This window comes from Ornithorhynchus anatinus, chromosome 18 (assembly GCF_004115215.2).
Source record: "Ornithorhynchus anatinus isolate Pmale09 chromosome 18, mOrnAna1.pri.v4, whole genome shotgun sequence".
NCBI classification, from domain to species: Eukaryota; Metazoa; Chordata; class Mammalia; order Monotremata; family Ornithorhynchidae; genus Ornithorhynchus; species Ornithorhynchus anatinus.
The window spans coordinates 1,669,820-1,692,007 of NC_041745.1; the positions used below are offsets into that span (position 1 = coordinate 1,669,820).

The 22,188-nt window shown below is 52.7% G+C and overlaps 1 protein-coding gene across 1 annotated transcript; it reads left to right on the plus strand.

Annotated features, from left to right (window-relative positions):
• The first annotated feature begins 1,143 nt into the window (after positions 1-1,143).
• On the plus strand, positions 1,144-20,177 carry DMBX1 (diencephalon/mesencephalon homeobox 1). The gene is made up of 5 exons (XM_039914686.1): positions 1,144-1,218; positions 16,713-16,873; positions 17,611-17,806; positions 19,006-19,372; positions 19,779-20,177. Exons 2-5 carry the CDS (start codon positions 16,725-16,727, stop codon positions 20,168-20,170), a joined length of 1,104 nt encoding a protein of 367 aa, XP_039770620.1. The 5' UTR covers positions 1,144-1,218; positions 16,713-16,724; the 3' UTR covers positions 20,171-20,177.
• Positions 20,178-22,188: the final 2,011 nt, after the last annotated feature.

Sequence of the window (22,188 nt, forward strand, 5' to 3'; positions counted from 1 at the left end):
CAGTCTCCCAGTCCCTTCCCCGGCAAACGTGAGGTGCTTCGTTTGGATTCCAACGTCTGATCTGGAGGGGAAAAAATAACGCAAAAAAAAAAAAATCCCTGTCGGTCCGTCAGTCTTTCTAGCCACCCATATCTGTCTACAGTCCGTGTTTCCGCATGGACGCTCCCCCGCCCCATACACCCACCTTGAATGTACTGGTAGGTATATATTGCAACACAGACACACATGTGTAGGGGCATATACCTGTCTGAATATCCTGGTTAGAAATAAGGCTGCGGATCAATAGAGCCTGCCGAGTGTGCACATGTGCAGCGTGTGTGTGTGTGTACATTCTTCTCTGCACAAACCCTGACCTGCTGTCCCACATCAGGCTGAGAGGCTGCAAGAGAAAAATTGGGGACCACGTCACGAAGGCTTCTTTTTGGGAGGGCAGACTTCCAGCTCTCCTTCCCCTGCGCCCCACATCCAGCCCGAACATAATTGGGGTGCCTGGGCCTGGTGGAAAGAGGGAGGAATCCGCTTCCCTCCCAAAAATTGGCCTGCGCCTCCCTCCCCTCCACCCCCACCATTCTCTCTTCGGTAAAGGAACCCCCTCGTGATCCTCGGGTAACCGCCCCGCCCCCTCCCCATTCCGCCCCCACCCCTCAACCCCCCATGGGACCACCCAGTCCCTGTCCCCTGTTGCAGCTATTTCCCACCGGTGTGTCTGCACCTGACCAGGGATTGGACGGGGAGAACTGGGAATGCAGGTCTGAAAGGGGCTTTAGCCAGAGAGACGGGACGGGGGGCTTAGGGGGGGACGGGGGGACACAGGGGGCGGGGGGAGCCAGGGAGGAGAAATCCAGGCAGCTTTTGATTGACAGGGCGCAGGGCCATTAGCGAGAGCGCGGGGTTGCGCCGGGCGCTGGGAGAGGCGCCTCTTAAACATCCTTTCTCAGCCCCGGCCCCCAGTAGATGGCAGCTGCCTCGGGCCGAGAGACAAGTTGGAAGAGAGGCGAACCAAGGGGATGGAGTAAAGAGGAGGAAGAAGAAGGGGAGGGAGGAGGAGGAGGAAGGAGAGGAGGAAGAGGAGGAGGAGGGGAGAGGAGAGAAGGAGGAAGAAGAGAAGGAGGAGGGGAGAGGAGAGAAGGAGGAGGAAGAGAAGGAGAAAGAAGAGGAGGAAGAAAAGGAGAAAGGAAAGGCAAAAGAGCAAGGCAGACCGTCTTACTTACCGTCACAGTAAGTCCAGACCCCCCCCTCCCTACTCACCCCCCACAGAGATTTCTCCCCACTCCCAGCCCGTTCTCAGGGTGGGCCTGCCGGGAGCCGGGCGGAGTCCTCCATCTGAAGAGCAGCCTAAGGTAGGTTTGGGGAAGGGGAGAGGGGGCTGCGCAGGGCCGCCTCGCCCCCCGTCCCAGCCTGGACCAAGTTATATGGTCCACGGGGCCGGGAGTGGGGGTGGGGATCATCCCAACTGGGGAGGGAACGAGAATTTTCTCTCTAGCCTAAAGTATTCCTCGCGTCCGAGAGCGGAGTAAGGGCGAGACCCTCTCCTCCTGGACCGCCGCGCCCCTCCCCAAATTTGGGGGGCACCCCGCCGCCTTCGGGACGAATAGAGAACCCCGGGGGAAAGACGGGGGGTGCGGGACACACACACACATACACACACACACAAATACACACACTTCTGCCTGACTCAAGAGTCTCCCAAGTTTTCTAACCTCTCGGGAGCGCGGGAGAGGGAGAGAGCGGGAGAAAGCTTCGTATTCGTCATGGTTTTGCTTCATTTGGAAGATATTAGTTCGCCTCGGCACACCAAAAAAAAAAATTCAAAGGTTTGGATATTAAATGGAGACAAATCTTTCTCAGTTTAGAAGGAGAAGAAAAGAAAAAGAGAGTTGGGGGTGGGAAAGGGGGATGATTTTTTTTTTTTTTTTTGCTCGTAATTTCGAGCAGATGTGACCGTCAATACAGGCCCCCGAGTCCATGCAGTGAAGGAAGACGTTTGGGGCTTTTTGGGGGGATTTGGGGTTTTTAAAAAAAATCTCCAGGAATGTTAGAGGGATGGTTTCAATCCAACCCGGCCGAGGATTTCTCTGCTCCAGGCCCCTCCGGGTGCGCCCGCGCCCCCCACCCTTTCCCCCAATCCCCAATCCGAGTTCCGTCTACACCGCCAGAGCGGAGCCGCGATCCCGGAGGGTGGACCCGGGTACACCAAAATTCGGGTTTCTTCCATCTCTCGCCTCTTCTTCCTCTCGGGAGAGAACTTGGGAGGCAAGGAAGCCCGTGTAAAACCCGGTTCTTCTACCTCTTTCCCGTGTAGGCCGATCTTCCTGGTGGTTGGAGGGGGAGGGGGCTCTCCCGTTTGCGAGGAGCGGGAAGGGGTGGTCTCCCGATCTTAGATTCGTTTGGTTTATTGGAGCTCCCACCCGCATCCCGGGAAGTCTGGGGGCGCGGGGCTGGAGGCGAACGGGACGAGGCTTGAGCGGGGCAGGACCGGCAGATTTCCACTCCTTTCAAAACCTCGCAAGTGTGGGGTCCCCTCAACCTCTCTGGGGTCCGGCCGGAGCCCCCTGGAATGGGGAAAGCTGGGAACGCCCCCCTAGACCCCTCTCGGGAGGGCATGGCGACTTCGCAGCATGGTTTAGAGACAAGAACACGCTGTGCGACCTTGAGAAAGCCACTTCACCTCTCCGTGCCTCAGTTACCTCGTCTGTAAAATGGGGGTGAAAACTGTGAGACCCATGTGGGGCAACCTGATTTCAATGTATCTACCCCAGGGCTTAGAACAGTGCTTGGCACATAGCGCTTAACAAATACCATGATTATTATTTGCGCCCACAGCTGGGATGAGAAGGGCGAACTGCCCCCGCAAAGCCCTACAAAGCGGGCCCCTCCTGATCGGGGACAGGATGGAGAAAGAGGCAGGCGGCACTGGGATTAGGGGGTCCGGGGTGTCGAGGAACAGAAGGAAAAAGGACAGTGACCCCTCAACATTAACCAAACTGAACCCCAGGGCCAGGGACCCGGGGGAATGGAGACCCAGGGCCGGGAGGATCGCGGTTCTTAAAGTTGGAAAACTTCTTTCCCGGTCCGAAGCGGGCGGGGGGACGGGTAAGTAGCCAAGGATGGGGAGAGGTCTTCTCCCTGATTGTTGGCTCAACCCTTTTAGGTTAGGTTTTTCTTTCCTGTCCAGTTTTCCCCTTAAAACTTTAGAGAAAAATGGGGAAAGGTGCTGGAGATCAAGTCCGGATCCTGAGTTAGGCTTGGCAAGAAGGGGCTCGAAGGGGGGTGGGGGGGGCTTGAGTATGGGGGGCGTCCAGGGGCCGGCAGGATGGGCATGACTCCTCGGGTCATTCAGCCCCCCCACCTCGTTTTGGTTTTTTTGGAAACTGGATTAAGGGATGGGGGGACTTCGGTTAACCGAGTCTGAGGGCCAAACGCTTCGCTTTAGCCGGGGCAGAGGCAGCCAACGGAAGCAATCACAGATAAACGATCCGGATAATTTCTCCTCCTCCCCACCGAATAATCATCTAAGGAAAAAACGAAGGGGTTTTGTTTTGGGTTTGTTTTTTTTTGAAGGGAGGGGTGTGGGGGAAATCTAAATGCTCAAGATGCACCAGAGTCTTCTCGGATCGAATTTCCTTGGTATTTCCTCTTTGCCAGTGTAGACACAGACCGTTCGTATCTTTCCCTCCCGCTCACAACTTCCAAAAGTCGGACAAGTTGAGTAGGAAGAAGAAAATGAGGAGGGAGAGGAGAAAGAAGAGGAGAAGGAAGGGGATGGAGAGGATGAGAGGATGAAGAAGAGAGGTGTTGGAAAGGACTGAGAGAGAGGAACCCCTTTTACATTTGGGAAAGGGGAGGGTAAAACGAATTGGACAGATACAAAGGTATTCCGCTTCGCCTTTCTGGTTCGAGCTAAGAGGACAGAAAAGAAATGTCCCCAAATAGAAATGCTTCCGTCTGATCCAGATAGGCGGGACCCCTCGCTTGTCCCCTAGTTTCGAGGAGCCCGGCGGGATGGACCGGAGTCGGGAGAGGGGGCTCAGTCGCGACACCTCGCAACTCGGAACGGGAGCCTAGTACAGTCACGGCTTCTCCCGTGTGGACGCCACGCAATCCGATTTTTTGGCCGCGCAGAGAGAAGGCCCGTTTCAAACGGCCGGGAGGTCCGAGGAATTTTTTGGGGAGGGGAGCGTTAAGAATTTTTTTTCTTTCCCTAAATCAGGTCCTCTCGGATCCGACCTCTCGAGGCTTCGCGAGGAAGGAGCGGAGTGAGAGGTCGTGGTTAGGTTGGTGAGTGGCTGGGGGTAGGGGGTCCTCTACTATTCTGGGGTCTCCTCGAACTTTGGGACGAATCCGACCGTTTCTCCACCTTCCACTGTCCGTTCCGCTCCCGTTTGCGGCGATTTTGGCCGGGTTTTTTTTCTCGCCGGTGTCTCTTCCAAACCCTTCTGAGCTTCCAGGGCAGCGAGGCCTCAGTTTCCCCCTTCCCCTGCGGCCGGGCCAGAGGCCACCGGGTCTCGGATCAAACGAAACAACGAATGCAAAATAAAAAAAACCTGAAAGTGAGCCTGGCTGGGGAGAGGTGGGGTCTTATAATCAGCCCCCCTTCCCCAAAATGTGCGGACAGATCCTTCCAATCAACCAATCGATAGTATTTATTGACCACCTACTGTGCACAGAGCACGACTCTAAGCGCTCGGTAAACACGATCGCTGCCCTCAAAAAACGAAGCGAGGAAGAGAGACAGAAGTGCGCGTTATTTCGGGGTCCGAGAGACGGGGCCCCCTGGGGCAAGAAGAAGCCACTCCCGAGAGGAGGTCAGTAATAATAATACTTGGGATATGTGTTAAGCGCTTCCTATGTGCCAAGGACTGTACTAAGCGTTGGGGTACCTACAAGATAATCAAGTCCCACATGGGGCTCCCAGTTTAAGTAGGAGGGAGCCCAGGTATTGAATCCCCATTTTGCAGATGAGGGAACTGAGGCACAGAGAAGCGAAGTGACGTAGCAGGCAAGTGGCGGATCCGAGTTTAGAACCCAGATCCTCTGACTTCCAGGCCCGGGCTCTTTCCGTTAGGCCATGCTGCTTCTCCAAGATTCCCAAGAGGGTTAGAGAGTGTGAAGGGAATTCAAAATGAATCATTTCTCCCCTCTGTTCTCACCCCCAAACACACACACACACACACAAACACACACACACACTCCCGCTCCCTCGAAGTCCCACTTTCCCTCCCACCCACACTACACCCTTCTCTCGTTGTCGTCCCACTCCCCTCTCCCCCTGTACCGAGGCTGAGTGGGAAGAGCATGGGTTCGGGAGTCAGAGGTCGTGGGTTCTAATTCCGGCTCTGCCACTTATCAGCTGTGTGGCTTTGGGCAAGTCACTTCACTTCTCTGTGCCTCAGTTACCTCCTCTGTAAAATGGGGATTAAGACTGTGAGCCCCACGTGGGACAACCTGATGACCTTGTATCTCCCCCAGCGATTAGAACAGTGCTAGGCACATAGTAAGCGCTTAACAAATGCCGTTATTATTATTACCCCGTCCTCATCAGGGGTCTCCTCAGGTCTCGTGTGTCCTACCCATCCTCGCTCTCCCCCCACCGTCTCTCCAGGATTCGCTCGGGCGCTCGGCGGCCCCCCCATGTAAATGGGGTAATACATATCTAATCATGGCCCGCAGCGCCGCCGGCCCGCAGAGCGAAACCCATTAAGAAAGCATCAGGCGGAGCTGGGCAAGAGGGGAGGGGGACAGTCGGGGACGGGAGAGGGGGAGGGGGAAGGGGAAAGGGAGAGATGAAGCCCCCTCCCTTCTCTGGCCTAGGTTGTCCGGGCGGGCCTGGTGGAGGTGGGGACTGAGGAGAGGGTGTGTAAGTGGGACGGATCTAGTCTGCCCCGCCACAGTCCAGGACCCGGGAGATCCCGCTCCGAGTTGCCAGGAGAGGGGGGAATATCCCACTGATATCCCACTGGAAGTGTGGTCTCTGCCCCCCGCCTCTGTCTGTGGACCAAGTGAAATGGGGAGTTAAGCAATTATCCGGATAATTTGTTCCACGGGGAGGCAAGGCTTATCCAGTGGGGGATGTTTTCGGTCAAAGAAACCACCCCCCAATCCCTCTACCGGGGGGCTCAATTAACCTGATATTATCGACTAAACTCGCTTTTTTGTCAGTGTAGACAACACCTCTGCCTGTTAGTGTATCGTAGCATCCATCTATCTCTCTCTTACATCCCGACAGACATACACACGTTCTTCTTCCTTCACTAAATTCCTCTTCCTCCTCCCCGTCTTTCTCCTCCTCTGAGCGCTGCTGCCCTCACCCCGTATAAAACTGTAAATAATAATTAATAATAATAACTACGGTATTTGTTAAGCGCTTACTATGTGCCAAGCACTGTACGAAGCGCTGGGGTGGATGCAAGCAATTCGAGTTGGACACAGTCCCTGTCCCACGTGGGGCTCACGGTCTCAAGCCCCATTTTGCAGATGAGGTAATTGAGGCCTAGAGAAGTGAAGTGACTTCACACAAGCAGACGAGTGGCGGAGCCGGGATTAGAACCCGTGACCTTCTGACTCCCAGGACCGGGCTCTAGCCACTACGCCACGCTACTTTCCGAAAAGCAGAACAGAGGACAACTCTGTGGGGACTAAGGAGAGGGACCATATCTATCAATCAATTAATGGTATTTATTGGGCGCTTACTATGTGCAGAGCACTGTACTAAGCCCTTGGGGGAATGCGATGTAACAGAGTTAGCAGACACGTTTCCTCCCCACAGAGAATTTACAGTCGAGAGTGTGTGTCCTGGGAGAGCTCGGGGGATCGCTTCGCTTCGACAGAGGGAGGGTCACGGGTCGCGAATAATCGGGTTTTACCCGATAGTCTACGATAACCAGGGACCCCCTCGCAACGGTCTGGACCCTCCCCTCCTCCCTCTCGCCAAGGGAGCGCCTCGATCCGCACCATTTAATAGGAATTTAAAGCTCCTCTCCCCCTCTCCCCCTCTCCTCCTCTCCCTGTAACGGAGGAGGGAGAAGGACAAGGAGATCAAGGAGGAGGAAGAGGAGCGCTTAGACCAGTGCACAGCGCTTAAAGAGCTTAATGCTCCAGAATTTAGAACAGTGGTTGACACATAGTAATTGCTTAACGAATACCATAAAAAAAAAAAGGAAACAAGAGGAGGAAGAGAAGGAGGAGGAAGATGAAAAGGGAAAGGAGGAGGAGGGCGTTGGGGACGGGGCAGAGGGAAAGGGCTGGGCCCTAAACGAGCAGGATCAGTCCCAACAGGCAATAATAATAATAGTAATAAGAGTATTTGTTAAGCGCTTACTCTGTGCCAAGCCCTGTTGTAAGCACTGGGGTAAATATAAGATAATCAGGTTGTCCCACGTGGGGTTCACAGTCTTAATCCCCATTTTCCAGATGAGATCATTGAGGCCCAGAGAAATGACTGGCCCAAAGTCATACAGTTGACAAGTGGCGTAGTCGGGATTAGAACCCACGACCCCTGACTCCCAAGCCCTTGCTCTTTCCACCAAGCCACGCTCCTTTTCAGCAAGACAACAATCGGCGTGATTCCGCTCTGTACTCAGAGGCATCCGTCACACTCCATTAACTGGCGGAGAGTTAATTATCCCAATTAGTAGGCTGATTTATAATTAATGGCTTGGACCGAGTGATAATTGGATGTTAATGGATAACAGTTTTTGTCTGGAAGTTCCCTCGCGCTTTCCCCAAAGGCGCCTGCTGGCGTTTTCTTTTCTAATTCCCCCTTGTCCGCTTCCCCCGCGCCCCCTCCCCACCAAAGAAATTAATCGGATAGGAGCGGATTCGGGAGGGGGAGGGGGATGGAGTTGGCGAGGAGGGGGGTCGGGGGGTGGGGGGCGGTGCAGACCCTGGAAGATTTTGCGGTGCAGTGCGGTGTGGCCGAATAACCCGCGCGTCTTTCCCCGCGCTCTAGCTGGGGACTTAGGCTGGGAGGGCGGAGAATGGGAAATGGGGGAAAGAAGGAGAGGGGAAAGGGGGAAAAGTGGATTTCAGAGGACCCCCTCTTCCCCACGGGAGGGCATTCCTCATGCCTGGGCACCCCCTTTGCTTATTATTATGGCACTTGCTAAGCGCTTACTATGTGCCCAGCACTGCTTAAGCGCTGGGGCAGTTACTAGTTAATCATGTTGGGCACAGTCCCTGTCCCACTCTTATCCCTATATTACAGGTTAGAGAACTGAGGGGCAGAGGAGATAAGTTCATTCAATAGTACTTACTGAGCGCTTACTATGTGCAGAGCACTGTACTAAGCGCTTGGAATGTACAAATCGGCAACAGATAGAGACAGTCCCTGCCCATGGACGGGCTCACAGTCTAATCGGGGGAGACAGACAGACAAAACCAATACCAATGAATAGAATCAAGGGGATGTACCAAGGTCACACAGCAGACATGAATCACACCCGCCTCCCATCCCGAACGCCCGGTGCCCCCCGCCCCTTAAAGGGTGGACCCTTCCCCGGAGGAATGCACCAAAGTCAGATACCCATCACGGCTCCCTTCACCCCCGAAAAACTGTGTCCCCTGCCTGCGCGGCGGGGGAAACTGAGGCACGGAGCGGAGGCTTGGGGTTGAAGTCGGTGGGGGGGCCCGGAACCAGGCAGAAGGGAGTCGGAGTCCCCTAGAGCCCACCGGGGTTGGGGGGAGCGGGGACGCTGGTCACTGCACCCTGGACACTGGAGGGAGCCGAGAGAGGCCAGAGGAGCGGAAAGCCAAGAGCATATACAGCCTCTTCTTCTTCACTTGGCAGTCCTAAATGGGCACTGCCAGCTTCTGCCAAGTCACAGCCAGGATGATCTAGAGGAGGATACCTGGAAATTTAGGATGGAAACCACACACACCCACACATACAGACACACCAGCCTACTGAGACCTGAGGATCCTCTCTTCCCCCTTCCCAATTCGGACTCTTTGGTGAAGACAACCTATAATAACCGTAGCGTTTGCTAAAGGCCTGATGATGATGATGATGATGATGATGGTATTTGTTTAAAGGGCTTGCTATGTGTCAAGCACTCTTCTAAGAGCTTAAGCAGGTAGAAGTTAATCAGGTTGGACACAGTACCTGCCCCACAAGGGGCTCACAGCCTAAGAGAGAGAATAGGAAGTGGGATCAGATCAGGGGCGAGTTGGACCCCGTTGGGCATCTGGGTGGGGGACTGTTGGGAGAGAGACTATCCATCACACCTCTGACTCTTCTTTCAGTGACCTAGCGCAACACAACACCTTAACTTTCCCCTCTCCATTCTTGACCCCTCCAATGATCCAGAACATGCCATCCAACACCCCGACCCTCCCCTCTCCATCTCCGACTCTTTCCAGTGACCTATCACGGGCCATCCAACACCCCTGACGCTCCCCTCTCCATCTCTGACTCCTTCAGTGATCCAGCACAAACCATCCAATATCCCTGACTCTCCCGTCTCCAACCTGGACAGGAATGTCGTTGCCTTGGACATCTTGGCTGCTTTCCTTTTCCCCAAGTAGTTTTGTATCAACTGGGCCACTGTATCTGCCCTACATCTCTGTGGAACAGGGAGATGTAAGAATTATTCTTTCCATTTTACCTATGTCAGACCTAGGCCCAGACAGGTTAAATAACTTGCCCAATGACACACAGCAGACTGGTGTCAGAGCTGCAACTAGAACCCTGGACTCCTGACTCCCAAAACTGCTCTTTCTGCTAGGCCACACTGTGCTTCATGACCAAGAGGAGTCAAGGTCCAGTAGGAGAGACCCCCTCGGGTCACTGGGTTGGTCTAGCGCACAGGACGATGGATGTCCTGATCTCTCAAGGTCCTTTCCCTGACCTCGTGTCTCCCCCTCACTTCTCTGCAAGGAATTGGGCACAGGAGTAAATGAGCGATTGAAGATCGGAGAGGTAAAAGAATTTGCCCAATGTCACACGATAATCTAGTCCTGACTGCCACTTCATGGTCGTACTTTTTATGGTATTTGTTATTAATAATAATATTAGTATTTGTTATGCACTTACTTTGTGCTAGGCACTGTACTAAGCACTGAGGTAGATGCAAGATAATGGGGTTGGACACAGTCCCTGATCCACACAGGGCTCACAATTTAGGACCCATTTTCCAGATGAGTTAACTGAGACACATAGAAGTGAAGTGACTTGCCATATTGCTTACATGGCCTAGTGAAACAAGAAGGATTCTAAAAGTCAGGAGGCCTTGGAACTTGACCCACTGCTGGCCCGCTGTATGACCTTGGGCAAGTCGCTTAATCTCTCTGGGCCTCTGTTTTCTCAATCAAAAAGTCAATCATATTTATTGAGTGCTTACCATGTGCAGACCACTGTACTAAGCTTTCGGGAGAGTACAATATAACAGAGTTGGTAGAGACATTCCTTGTCCACAAAGCATTTACAGTCGAGAGGGGGAGGCCAGACACTAATAAAAATAAATAAATGACAGATATGGACATCAGTGCTGTAGGGCTGAGGGAGGGATGAATAAAGGGTGACCCAGAAGGGGGTGGGAGAAGAGGAAATGAAGGCTTATTTGGGGAAGGCCTGTTTGGGAGCTACAGGGAGACAAGAGTTGTGTATCACTTGGAGAAGCCTCAGATCAGAATGGAAGGAGCACTGGACTGTGAATCAGGAGACCCGAGCTCTAAATCCTGACTCCTCTCTACCGTGTGACCTTGGTCAAGTCACCTAACCGCTCTGTGCCTCAGTTTCTTCATCTGTAAAATGGAAATCAATCAGTGGTATTTATTGAGCCCTTATTGTGTGCAGTATAAAATATGAGTTCTCCCTTCCTCCTGTAGCTCCCATGTAAGACAGGGACCCTGTCCAATTTAATTTCCTTCTACTTATCCCAGTGTTTCGCATTGTGCTGGGCATGTAGTAAGTGTTTAATAGGCAAGTGCCCTAATTTATCTGTCTCAATTTCATATGTAAAGTGTGGTTTCAATACCTGTCTTCCTTAGACTGTAAATCCAGTGAGGGTCAGAAGGTGTCCGACCTGATTATTTTGTATATACCCTGAGCTTAGTATGATGCTTGGCACATGGTAAGTGCTGAACGAATACCGTTATCATTAGTATTATTATTTATAATAACAAATAGCAAAACGTGTCTTTCAACTCTGTTATATTGTTCTCTCCCAAGCTCTCAGTATGGGGCTCTGCACCCAGTAGGTGCTCAATAAATATGATTGATGGATTATCATTATTTGAGAAAGGGCATTCATTTCGTGGTTACTTCAGGCGCCGGAATCGGCTGTGGTAGTGGGGGTGGAAACGTATATAGGTGGGATCTCGGAGGGAGAACTCAGATTTGGGCTAAAGAGGAGGGGTTGATAGGCCACCCCTGGCCTGGATATCACCCAGCTGTCCAGATTCCCCTTCCTCCCATTCCTGGGGCGGACAATATCGGGTTTCGCCCCTCCGGTGGTGTTACTCCGGCCTCAACACCTTTGCTAACGAATAATAAATACTCAATTAATCAATCATATTTCCGGAGTCCTTACCTTGTGCTGAGCATTGTACTAAAAGCTTGGGAGAGTACAGTATAACAGTTGATAGACACGTTCCCTGTCCACAGCAAGCTTACAGTCTACTTTGTGAATGTAGAATTAGTGGTCCCCCGCTCCACTCTCCCACCCCTGCCTGCCTGTGGGACAGGTAGCCTTCTTTCTAGGCTTCTGACATTGTCTGGGGGCTGCCCCGCCACCTCCTCCCTCTGGGAGTCACAGGTTGTGAGTGCTAATCCTGGGCGGGGGGGGCGGAGTCTCTTGAGGGCTGTCAGTTGATGCTTTCTTTCCTCTGCAAGAGAGAGATTCTCCACCCCCCCCCCCCATCTTTCCTTCATTCAGTTGTATTTATGAAGCGCTTACTGTGTGCAGGGCACTGTATTAAGCGCTTCCTTACCGGCCTCTGGCGGATATCGGCTCAGAGAGAGGAGAGGCAAAGAGGCAGAGGAGCCCTGAAAATGATTGGTGATCGTGCTTAGTAGAAGCAGCGTGGCTTAGTGGAAAAAGCACGGGATTGCTTTTAGCAAACACTCACTGTGGATCAAAAACTATGTTAAGCGCTGGAGTTGATTAAAAAAATTCATTATAAGAGTATTTATTGAGTACTTCCTGTGGGTCAAACGCTGTGCTGAGCTCTGGGTGGGGTGGATAAATGTAATTATTACTATGATTTAGCTAAGGCTAGCATGCTTGTTGCCACTAACATCTGCTAAGCGTTGTTCAGAGCGCTGGGGAAAACTGATAGGATTCGGTCCAGAGGAGGGGAGGGAAGGGGACAGGAAAGAATGGAAGGGCAGTGGAGGGGAAAAGAGGAAGGGAGGAGAGGGAAGGGAAGAAGAGAGGAGAGAAGGGAAAATAGAGGAGAGGAGGAAATGAAAAATAAGGGGTCTTCCCTGATTAAGCCTCATTTCTTCTTTTCCCATTCCCTTCTGCGCCGCCCTTGCACTTGAATTTGCTCTCTTTATCCCCTCCCTCAGTTTCACAGAATTTATAAAACATATCCGTTATTTATTTATATTAATGTCTGTCTCCCCCTCTACACTGGGGATTAAGACTGTGAGACCTAAGTGGGACAGGGACCGTGCCTAACCCAATTATCTTCTATCTACCCAGGGGCTTTGTATAGTGCCTGGCACAGAGTAAGCGCTTAATGAATACCATTTTAAAAAAAGAGGAAAGGGGAGGAGAGAGAAGTGCCAGTGCAGAGCACGTCACCAGGAGGAATAAGCCAGCGTTCATGGGGGTGGGGGAGCAACCTTGGGACCCCTCCCCATCCCGGGGGAGAAAAGACTCTGGCCTCTTTGACCTTCTAAATGGCCAGAGGGAGTTGAGGGTCCCTCCCCCAACCCACTGTGAACAGCCGAATTGTACTTTCCAAGCGCTTAGTACAGTGCTCTGTACTCAATAAGCGCTCAGTAAATACGATTGAATGAATGAATGAAGTCCGGCACTTGGGAGGCAGAAGACTGAGTAGGATCTCTTAGTCCGAGGAGCACATTGACCCAGGGAACTGTTCAGTTCTCCACTTGGCTCCATCTGGGCCGAACAATTATAATGAAAAATAATTACAATAATATTTGTTTAGTCCTTACTATGTATCAAGCACTGTTCTAAGATCTGGGGCAGAGACAAGTTAATAGGGTCAGGCACAGTCCCTGTCCCCATAATAATAATTATGGTACTTGTTAAGCACTTACTATGTGCCAAGCACTGTTCTAAGCACTAGGATAGATACAAGTTAATCAGATTGGATACAGTCCCTGTCCCACAGGGGGCTCACACTCTTAATCCCCATTTTACAGATGAGGGAACTGAGGCCCAGAGAAGTGAAGTGACTTGCACAAGGTCATACATCAGACAACGGGAAAAGCCGGGATTAGAATCCAAGAGTCCTTCTGACTCCCGGACCCAGGCTCTATCCATTAGGCCATATTGCTTCTCCGTGGGTTCACCCTCTAAGTAGGACTTGCTTTTCTGGTCCGGATCTCCCCTTCCTTCCACCCCACCCCCAACCCCGACCTCTTCAACTTGATTTATGAGTGAACAAATCGCCCTGGGAAGCCATGAGGCGGTGTCTCCATGGAGAGAGAAGACATGGTCACTTCCCTTGGAGTGGGGACCTTTGCAATGGGGCCCTAAGTGGAAAGATCCCCGGACCTGGGAATCAGAGGACTTGGGTTCTAATCCCGGTTCTGCCACTTGCCTTCCTTGTGGCCTTTCCCCCACAGTGACCTTAGGCCCCACAGTCTTCCTGCTTCCCTCCCCCGGGGTCAGGAAGCCCCACGGGGTCCACAGGGCCAAGTGGGGAGTATCAAGGGGAAGGGAGAGGTTGGGAAAACACTCAGGACTTCATTCGATCATACTTATTGAGCACTTACTGTGTGCAGAGCACTATACTAAGCCCTCGGACAGTGCAATTAAACAACAAATAGAGATGTGGATTGAGCAGTAAGGAAAGGTGGGTGGCCCCCTCTCTGGAGGTCTGTAAGAAGAGCAAGCCTTCACTTCTCTGTGCCTCAGTTTTCTCATCCGTAAAATGGGGGTGAAATACCCATTCTCCCTCTTACTTATAAAGTAAGTGCTTAGCAAGTACTATAAGTATTATTATTATTATCTTTTTGTGTTACTATGCAGACAGTCCAGATCTGGGGGTCCCACCCCACAGAAAATCCCATCTTGTGCAACAGCCGTGGTTTATCTGGAGGCCCTGGGGTAATGATAATAATAATAATGATGATGGTATTTTTTAAGCGTTTACTATGTGTCAAACACTTTTCTAAGTACTGGGGAATATACAAGCTAATCAGGTTTGACAAAGTCCACGTCCCACATGTCCTGTAATCTTAATCTCCATTTTACAGATGAGGTAACTGAGGCACAGAGAAGTATAAGCCCGTTATGGACAGGGATTGTCTCTATTGCTGAATTGTACTTTCCGAGTGCTTAGTACAGTGCTCTGCACACAGTAAGCGCTCAAAAAGTATGATTGAATGAAGTGACTTGTCAAAAGTCACACAGCAGACAAGTGGCGGAGTCAGGATTAGAACCCAGGTCCTTCTGACTCTTAGGTCAGTACTCAATCCACTAGGATACCATATCAGTGGGTGCCCCACTAGCACACACACACACACACACACACACACACACAGCAGCTGGAAAACGAGACTGGACATCCCCCACACTCAAATTTATGCTCAGAGGGCAGGGAGCTCACCTGGGCTCCCTCTGGGCTTTCCCCTGGTGGGCGATTGCATCTGGAAATTTCCATCAGGAGCCTGCTCGCTCTGTCTCAGTTGTTCTCACGGACACGTAGGATTGGCAGTTCAGGGAGAATCAGAGGGTACTCTGGAGGTAAACTCATTCATCCCCCTGCCTCCTAGCAGGCCAGGGCCTAAAGTTTCTCAATCAACGCAGAAATTTATCGTCGTCTTAAAGGGTCCCTGGGCTAGGGCCTCAATGTGAAATGGACCGCGGATCCATTACCCAGTGAATTCGGTGGTGTAGATCGTCGATCTGGACAATCCAGTCAGCTTTCTCTTTCCTCTCAAAGGAAGGCTTTTTTAGGGTAGGAGAGGCTAGATTATCTGGATATTTCCCTCCTCGTTCCACTTGATTCTATCTGTGTAGGCAGGGCTGACGTTGTAGCCACTTTCGGGATGGGGGTTGGGGAGGGGGGTGGGCTCCGCTGGTCCGTCTGACTCTGACCCCTCCCCTGGCCATCTTTGACCCGGTCAGCTTCCGAGAGAGGGAAGCGATACCTAGAAATGCTCCACAATCCATCCCTCCCCAGTCTCCAGTCTCCAGAATCCAACCAGACCCTCTTCACCCCCCACCCAAAGCACCCTACCAGGCTATGGGAAGAAAACTGGGGTCCCTAGGGCAACCAGGGCTCCCGGGAGACAGAAAACCAGACCACTTGGGTCCTTTCCCTTCCACGGCCTCCCCAAGGAGCCGCCAAACCTTGTTGTTTGGCAACCCTCCTCCAGTCCTCAACCCAGAATACAGAGTTTGCTTCCTCCATCTCTCTGTGACTCCGGGAACCCAGGAGACAGCGCGGGTGATATCCCCGTTAATCAAAGACAACTTAAGATATGCCTCTCCACTGTCTGATGTTAATTTAGAAAAAAATTCCACCTAATAAAATGCTCCTTTTCTCTTCGATTGGGCGGGCTTTAGCAAGTACCCTCCAGCCACACGGGGACATAAAAGATGCATTTGCAGATTTCGAAAATTAAAGCCATCTATACTGCCAGTGGCGGGAGATCAGTTTGGTTGGTTGCTTAATGAAATATAAAGATTATTTTAACCAATGTAAGCACAATTCGACAGCTTGTGAAACACAGCAGTGCCTTGATAAATGGCCTCCTCGTTTGTTAAAAAATTGCCGCTCCGCATCCTTTAAATATTTAATTTATTCTCCTTGGATTGTGCAGAGCTAGGGCTGGGTCGGGCCTTGATCCCGAGTTAACTCCAGAGTCAGTCTCCTCCCTCCTCTTCCGGACCTCCCACCCCTCCCTCCGACCTGCCCCTAGCCACTTACCCCCACAGTGACCTTAGACCCCACAGCTTGTTCCACAGTTGATTCATTCATTCTTTCATTCATTCAGTCGTATTTACTGAGCACTTAATGCATACAGAGCATGGTACTAAGTGCTTGGGAGAGAACGATATAAAAATAAACAGACTCATTCCCTGCCTACATTGAGCTTACAGGTCTAGAAGGGGAGACAGACATTAATAGAAATAAATAAATTACAGATATGGACATAACCTGTCTCTGAAGCCCCATCCTTTATCTGTCCCACTCCCTACAGTCCTGGCCATTTTTAAAATGGTATTTATTAAGCATTCACTGTGTACCAAACACTTTTCTAAGCACTGGTATTAAGTACAAGTTAATTAGGTGCCACACAGTCCCCATCCCGCATGGGGCTTGCAGTCTAAGTAGGAGGGAGAACAGGTATTTAATCTCCATTTTCCAGTTGAGGAAACTGAAGCCCAGAGAAGTGAAGTGACTTACCCCTGGTCACACAGCAATAACTTGGCAGAGCCGGGATTAGAACCAGGTCCGGGCTCTTTTCGCCAGGCCACGCTGCTTCTCCGGCTGTGCGTCGGGAGAGGGGGCTTTTGGGGGCGGGGGGTGCCGTGGTGTCTGATGGCGTCCCCGTACTTGCGTTCCAGGTGGCTGTCGCCATGCAGCACTATGGAGTGAACGGATACTCGCTGCATGCCATGAATTCCCTGAGCGCCATGTACAACCTCCACCAGCAGGCCCAGCAGGCCCAGCACGCTCCTGACTACCGGCCCTCGGTGCATGCCCTGACCCTGGCCGAGAGACTGGCTGGTAAGAACAACTGTGTGTCATGGGTGGACCCCCTCCCCCTCCCCTGGGACAAGAGAACCCCCATCCCCACTTCCCTGCTGCACCCAGGGCCTTTTTTTTTTTCTTTTAAAATGGTATTTGTTAAGTGTTTACTATGAGCCAGGCACCGTTCTAAGCACTGGCATAGATACAAGGGAATCAAGTTGGATACCATCCATGTCCCACATGGGGCTCACAGACTTCATCCCCATTTTACATTGAGGTAAATGAGGCACAAAGAAGTAAAGTGACTTGCCCAAGGCCACACAGCAGACAAGTGGCAGAGCCGGAACTAGAACCCAGGTCCTTCTGACTCCCAGGCCTGTGCTCAAACCATTAGACCACGCTGCTCCTCGGGTTAAACCAGGGGCTGTAATAGTAATAACAATTATCTTCATTATGGAACTTGTTAAGCACTTACTATGTGCTAGACACTGTTCTAAGTACTGAGGTAGATACAGGCTAGTCAGGTTGGACCCTGTCCATGGCCCACATGGGGCTCACAGTCTTAATCCCCAATTTAAAGATAACAGGTAACTGAGGCACAGAGAAGTGAAGTGACTTCTGCGCCATGTCCGCCGTGCGATCTTGGGCAAGCCACTTCATTTCTCTGTGCCTCAATTACCCCATCTGTAAAGTGAAGAAACTGAAACTGGGGGGGCTGGATTTGGGGGCCCCCATTTCCCATAATTAAAGGCCCCTCTCCTTGTCTTCCAACGGCTGTACATTTCAAGACATCATCTTGGAAGCCCGGTATGGCTCCCAGCACCGCAAACAGCGTCGCAGCCGCACGGCTTTCACTGCCCAGCAGCTGGAGGCTCTTGAGAAAACCTTCCAGAAGACGCACTATCCCGACGTGGTCATGAGGGAGAGGCTGGCCATGTGTACCAACCTGCCCGAGGCCCGAGTGCAGGTGGGTACCGCCCCCGGCCTCCCCTCCGCCCCTGAACCTACCCCGACGAATCAGGACTTGCAAAGGACCGGCCCAGTTGGCCCTCTCCCAAAGAGAGCCAGCCAACAATAATAATAATGGTACTTGTTAAGTGATTACCCTACCGGTACTGATGGCGTCCCCGAGCTTGCGTTCCAGGTGGCCGTTCTAAACTCTGTTCTAAACTCTGGGGTAGATAGAAGTTGGAGAGTGTGTCTGGAGAGGGGTAACGAGTCAAGGTCCGGGTGGGGAGGGAGCAACACGCTCCCCGGTCCTGGCACGTCAAACGGAGAGTCCTGAGAAAGGAAAGCATCGTGGGGTTGACGAAAGCAGGGAGTTGGGATTACGGAGACTAAGGAAGAGAACGCGGAAAGATGACTTAATCCCGGCCTTCGGGTCTCCAATGGGCTGGTGGCCACCTGCTCTCCATCTTCCCAGGGGGCATAATAAAGGGAGCTGGGATTAGATTGTCAGTCAGTCAATCATCTTCATTGAGCTTTACTGTGTGCAGAGTACTGTACTGAGTGCTTGGGAGTATACAATATAACAATAAACAGACACATTCCCTGCCCACAATGAGATTACAATCTACAGAGGGAGACAAACACTAATAGAAATAAAAATATTACGGATATGGGTGTAAGTATTGTGAGGCTGGGAGAGGGAAGGAAAAAGGGGAGCCAGTTAGGGTGAAGCAGAAGGGAGTGGAAGAAAAGGAAAGGGGGCTTAATCAGGGAAGGCCTCTTGGAGGAGATGAGCCTTCATTAAGGCTTTGAAAGCAGGGAGAGTCATTGGTGTCGGATATGAGGAGGGAGGGAGTTCCAGGGCACGGGTAGGACGGGGTGGGGGGGGGTGGTCGGTGGCGAGATAGATGAGATGGAGGTGCTGTGAGAAGATTGCAGCAGGAGGACTCACGGTCAGAGTAAGTCAGAATGGCTGCTTTTCCCTGTGGATTTTGTGGAACAGAAAGGGCACCGACCCAGCCTGGGCACTGATGCTCTGAGGCAGGAGGCTGGACTCCTGGACTCCCAACCTCCCATCCTCCCCCTCAGTGAAAATCATCTAAATTAGTCAGTGAGCTGGCCAGGAACGGATCTCTTATAGGAAGCACCGAGTTGGGGGTTCAGAGGGTCTCTGTCCTCGGCCTCACCACTCAAGTCCCCCCTCCTTCCCGCCCCCAGGTGTGGTTTAAGAACCGTCGGGCCAAGTTCCGGAAGAAGCAACGCAGCCTGCAGAAGGAGCAGCTGCAGAAGCAGAAGGACACAGAGGGGGGCCCCGGGGAGGCCAAGCCGGAAGGCCCCTCGTCTGAGCCCCGGCCCCCGACCCCGCCCGAGCCGGACAAGCTGGCCGGTCCGCCCGGTATGCCCAGCGAGCCCTCTCCGGAGCTCCAACTGGCCCTGTCGGAGCAGTCGGCCAGCGAGTCAGCCCCCGAGGACCAGGCCGACAGGGAGGAGGAGTTCCAGGAAGGTGCGGAGGAGTCCAGGACCGACAGGAGCGCGGGGCTCGAGGACAAGGGGGCCGGAGGGAAGAGGGCCAGCCCCAAAACAGGTATGCTCAAGGACAGTAAGTAGGGGCTACTTGGGGAGCCGAAGTCAGCCAATCAGTCATTCGTATTTATTGAGTGCTTACTGATGCAGAGAACTGTACCGAGCACTTGGGATTCATTCATTCAACTGTATTTATTACTGAGTGCTCAATGTGTGCAAGGCACTGTACTAAGCAGTTGGGAGAGTACGATATAGCGATAAACAGACACATTCCTTACCAACAAGGAGCTTACAGACTAGATGGGGAGACAGATATCAGTAGAAATAAATTACGGATGTGGACTTGAGTGCTGTGGGGCTGGGAGTGGGGATGAATAAAGAGAGGGACGTACCTAAGGTCACACAGCACTCCTCCCCGGACCCCCGCTCCCTGCCCCCTCTGACTGGCGGCCTCTTTCTGATTGCAGACTCCCCCCCGAGCGCCGCGGCGACCCCCGCGGGACCCCCAGGCCCAGCCCCGGCCCACTCCTACTCCTCCTCCCCGCTCAGCCTCTTCCGCCTCCAGGAGCAGTTCCGCCAGCACATGGCCGCCAACAACCTGGTCCACTACTCGTCCTTCGAGATGGGGACGCCGTCGGCCGTGCCCTACCTGGGCGTGAACATGGCTCCGCTCGGCTCCCTGCACTGCCAGTCTTACTACCAGTCGCTGTCTCATGCCCAGCAGATCTGGCCCTCGCCTCTCCTGCAGGCGTCGGCTGGCCTCCCCAGTCTGAACAGTAAAACCACAAGTATCGAGAACCTCCGGCTGAGGGCCAAGCAGCATGCCGCCTCCCTGGGCCTTGACTCCTTATCCAACTGACCAGAGGCTGGAGAGAAAGCTCCCCCCGCCCCCCGGAACCCTCTGCCCCCACCCCAGAAGCCTCCCCGCTGCCCACCAGCACTGAACCGGTTCCCACCTGGAGGCACAAGCCTCCCCTTACCCCTCGACCCACCGCGGGGACAGGGTGAGGTGAGGGGGGAGTCTCTCTGCTCTCCGGACCTAAGCGCCTGTCTCCCGTGGGGGCCTCCCATTCCCCCGCGAAATCCCTTCCCCTTGGTGACTCGATGTGTGGAATGTGACATATATACATACTTATATATATATATATATATTAGATATACTGGTTCCTCCTGTCCCTGCCTCCTTCCCTCCTCCCTCTCCCTGAAGTTCCTGCCCCTCTTGGCCTGTACAGAGCTTCGCTTTTGGTGGGGGGACGGAGGTCCCTGTGGCCTGGACCGGCGCTGCGGTCACTGTCTCTCCGTACCGGAGGCCGGACGCTTCCATCCTCCCAGAACCCCCCGGGCTGGAGTGGCTATCCGGTGGGGGTGTCGGAAGGAAGTTCAAAATGGTGGCCCATGGAGCCATTAGTGAGACTTAGCCCCCTGTGTTTTCCATCAGATATGGAGTCTCCATTCTAACCATGACAGGAAATGTGATGTGGTCACGTCCTGTTTTTTAAGCACTTGTTGTCCCTGGGCTCCAGTAGCCCTAGGGGTACCTGATGAAAATCCCAGATTTGAGGGAGGCCATTTTGGGGGTGGAAGGGAGAGGGTTTGAGGGGAATGTCCTCTTCTTGGTCCTGCACTGGCCATGAGATTCTTCTCCTTATCCTGGACAGCACTGAGGTAGTGCGTGGAGAGTAATGAAGCACGGGCACCAATGCCATTTCTGAGCCCTCAGTCTCTTCCTCCGTCAGGAAGAGTGGAGATGGGGAGGTGGACGGTAGCATCGGAAGGCTGAATGTTGCCCTTGGAGATATGTCCATGTAGCACATCAAACAGGGTGACAGTGGAGGGGAGGATGGCAGGGGCAGAAATACCATATTGTTGGGAGTAGAAGTGAACCCCAAATATCAGTTTCCCTCTAGCTCTAGGATTGCACCAGAGGGGGAGAAAAGGAAAGCTTTCCCTAAATGGAAGGACAACTTTAAAAAATAGAGGAACAGTTTCTAAACCTGGAGGAGGGTGAACCAAAATGGACCATTCGGACCAAACCGGGATGTTCCTCTTCCCCCACACTGGAAATCGTTGGCATTTATTCCACAAGGGATATGTAAATGTCCCCAAAGCAGATGTGACCCACACCTACACAGGTGGGTTTGCCACAGCTGACTCATGGAGACCCAGCTATCCAGACTCTATTTGCCTCTCCCTCCTGCCCATCCCTTGCCTTCTCTCCACATTCCAAACCCCCCTAGCCTGGGAATGGGATAAGGAAAGGGGCTGAGGTTCCCATTCATCCATTTTGCTCCTTGGGACCAGCTCAGGAGTAAAGTTTGGTGGATGGGGAGGTAGAAGCAATCGGCTAAAGGACAGCTGCAGGGATTATCTGCAGATTGCAATTATCCACACTACCTGGTTCCTTGTTTCGTTGGATAATTGAGAGTTGACTAGACTCCAATTCGTGAACATGTGGTGTCTACACATACCCCCACACCTTCTACCTCTTTCCTCCCCCACTCCCCTGCTCCTCCTAGAGGGCTTGGTACCCGGTAGGGACCAATAATTTAGCCGTTGTCCCCCGGTGCGTCATGAATAAGATAGCAAAGCGCATCTCACAGTACGAGGCTCTCGATGCAGGGAAGATATCCGGGATTGGATTTCCCCCTGCAGTAGCCTGGTAGAGGGCACCTGATCTACTCACCTGGTGTGGAGGCGGTGCCACCAGTTAGCGGAGCAGATTCACCCTGTTCCAGCCAGGATCCCCAGGCCGGAGCCCCCGCCTAGTCCCTCTGCACTGTAGATTGCATGGCTCGTGGGAGCCTTTGGTCATGGGCCCCTAACCCCTAAGGGGATGCCATATCCTGGCACCATCTGAAGGGTGACAGAGTTGGCATC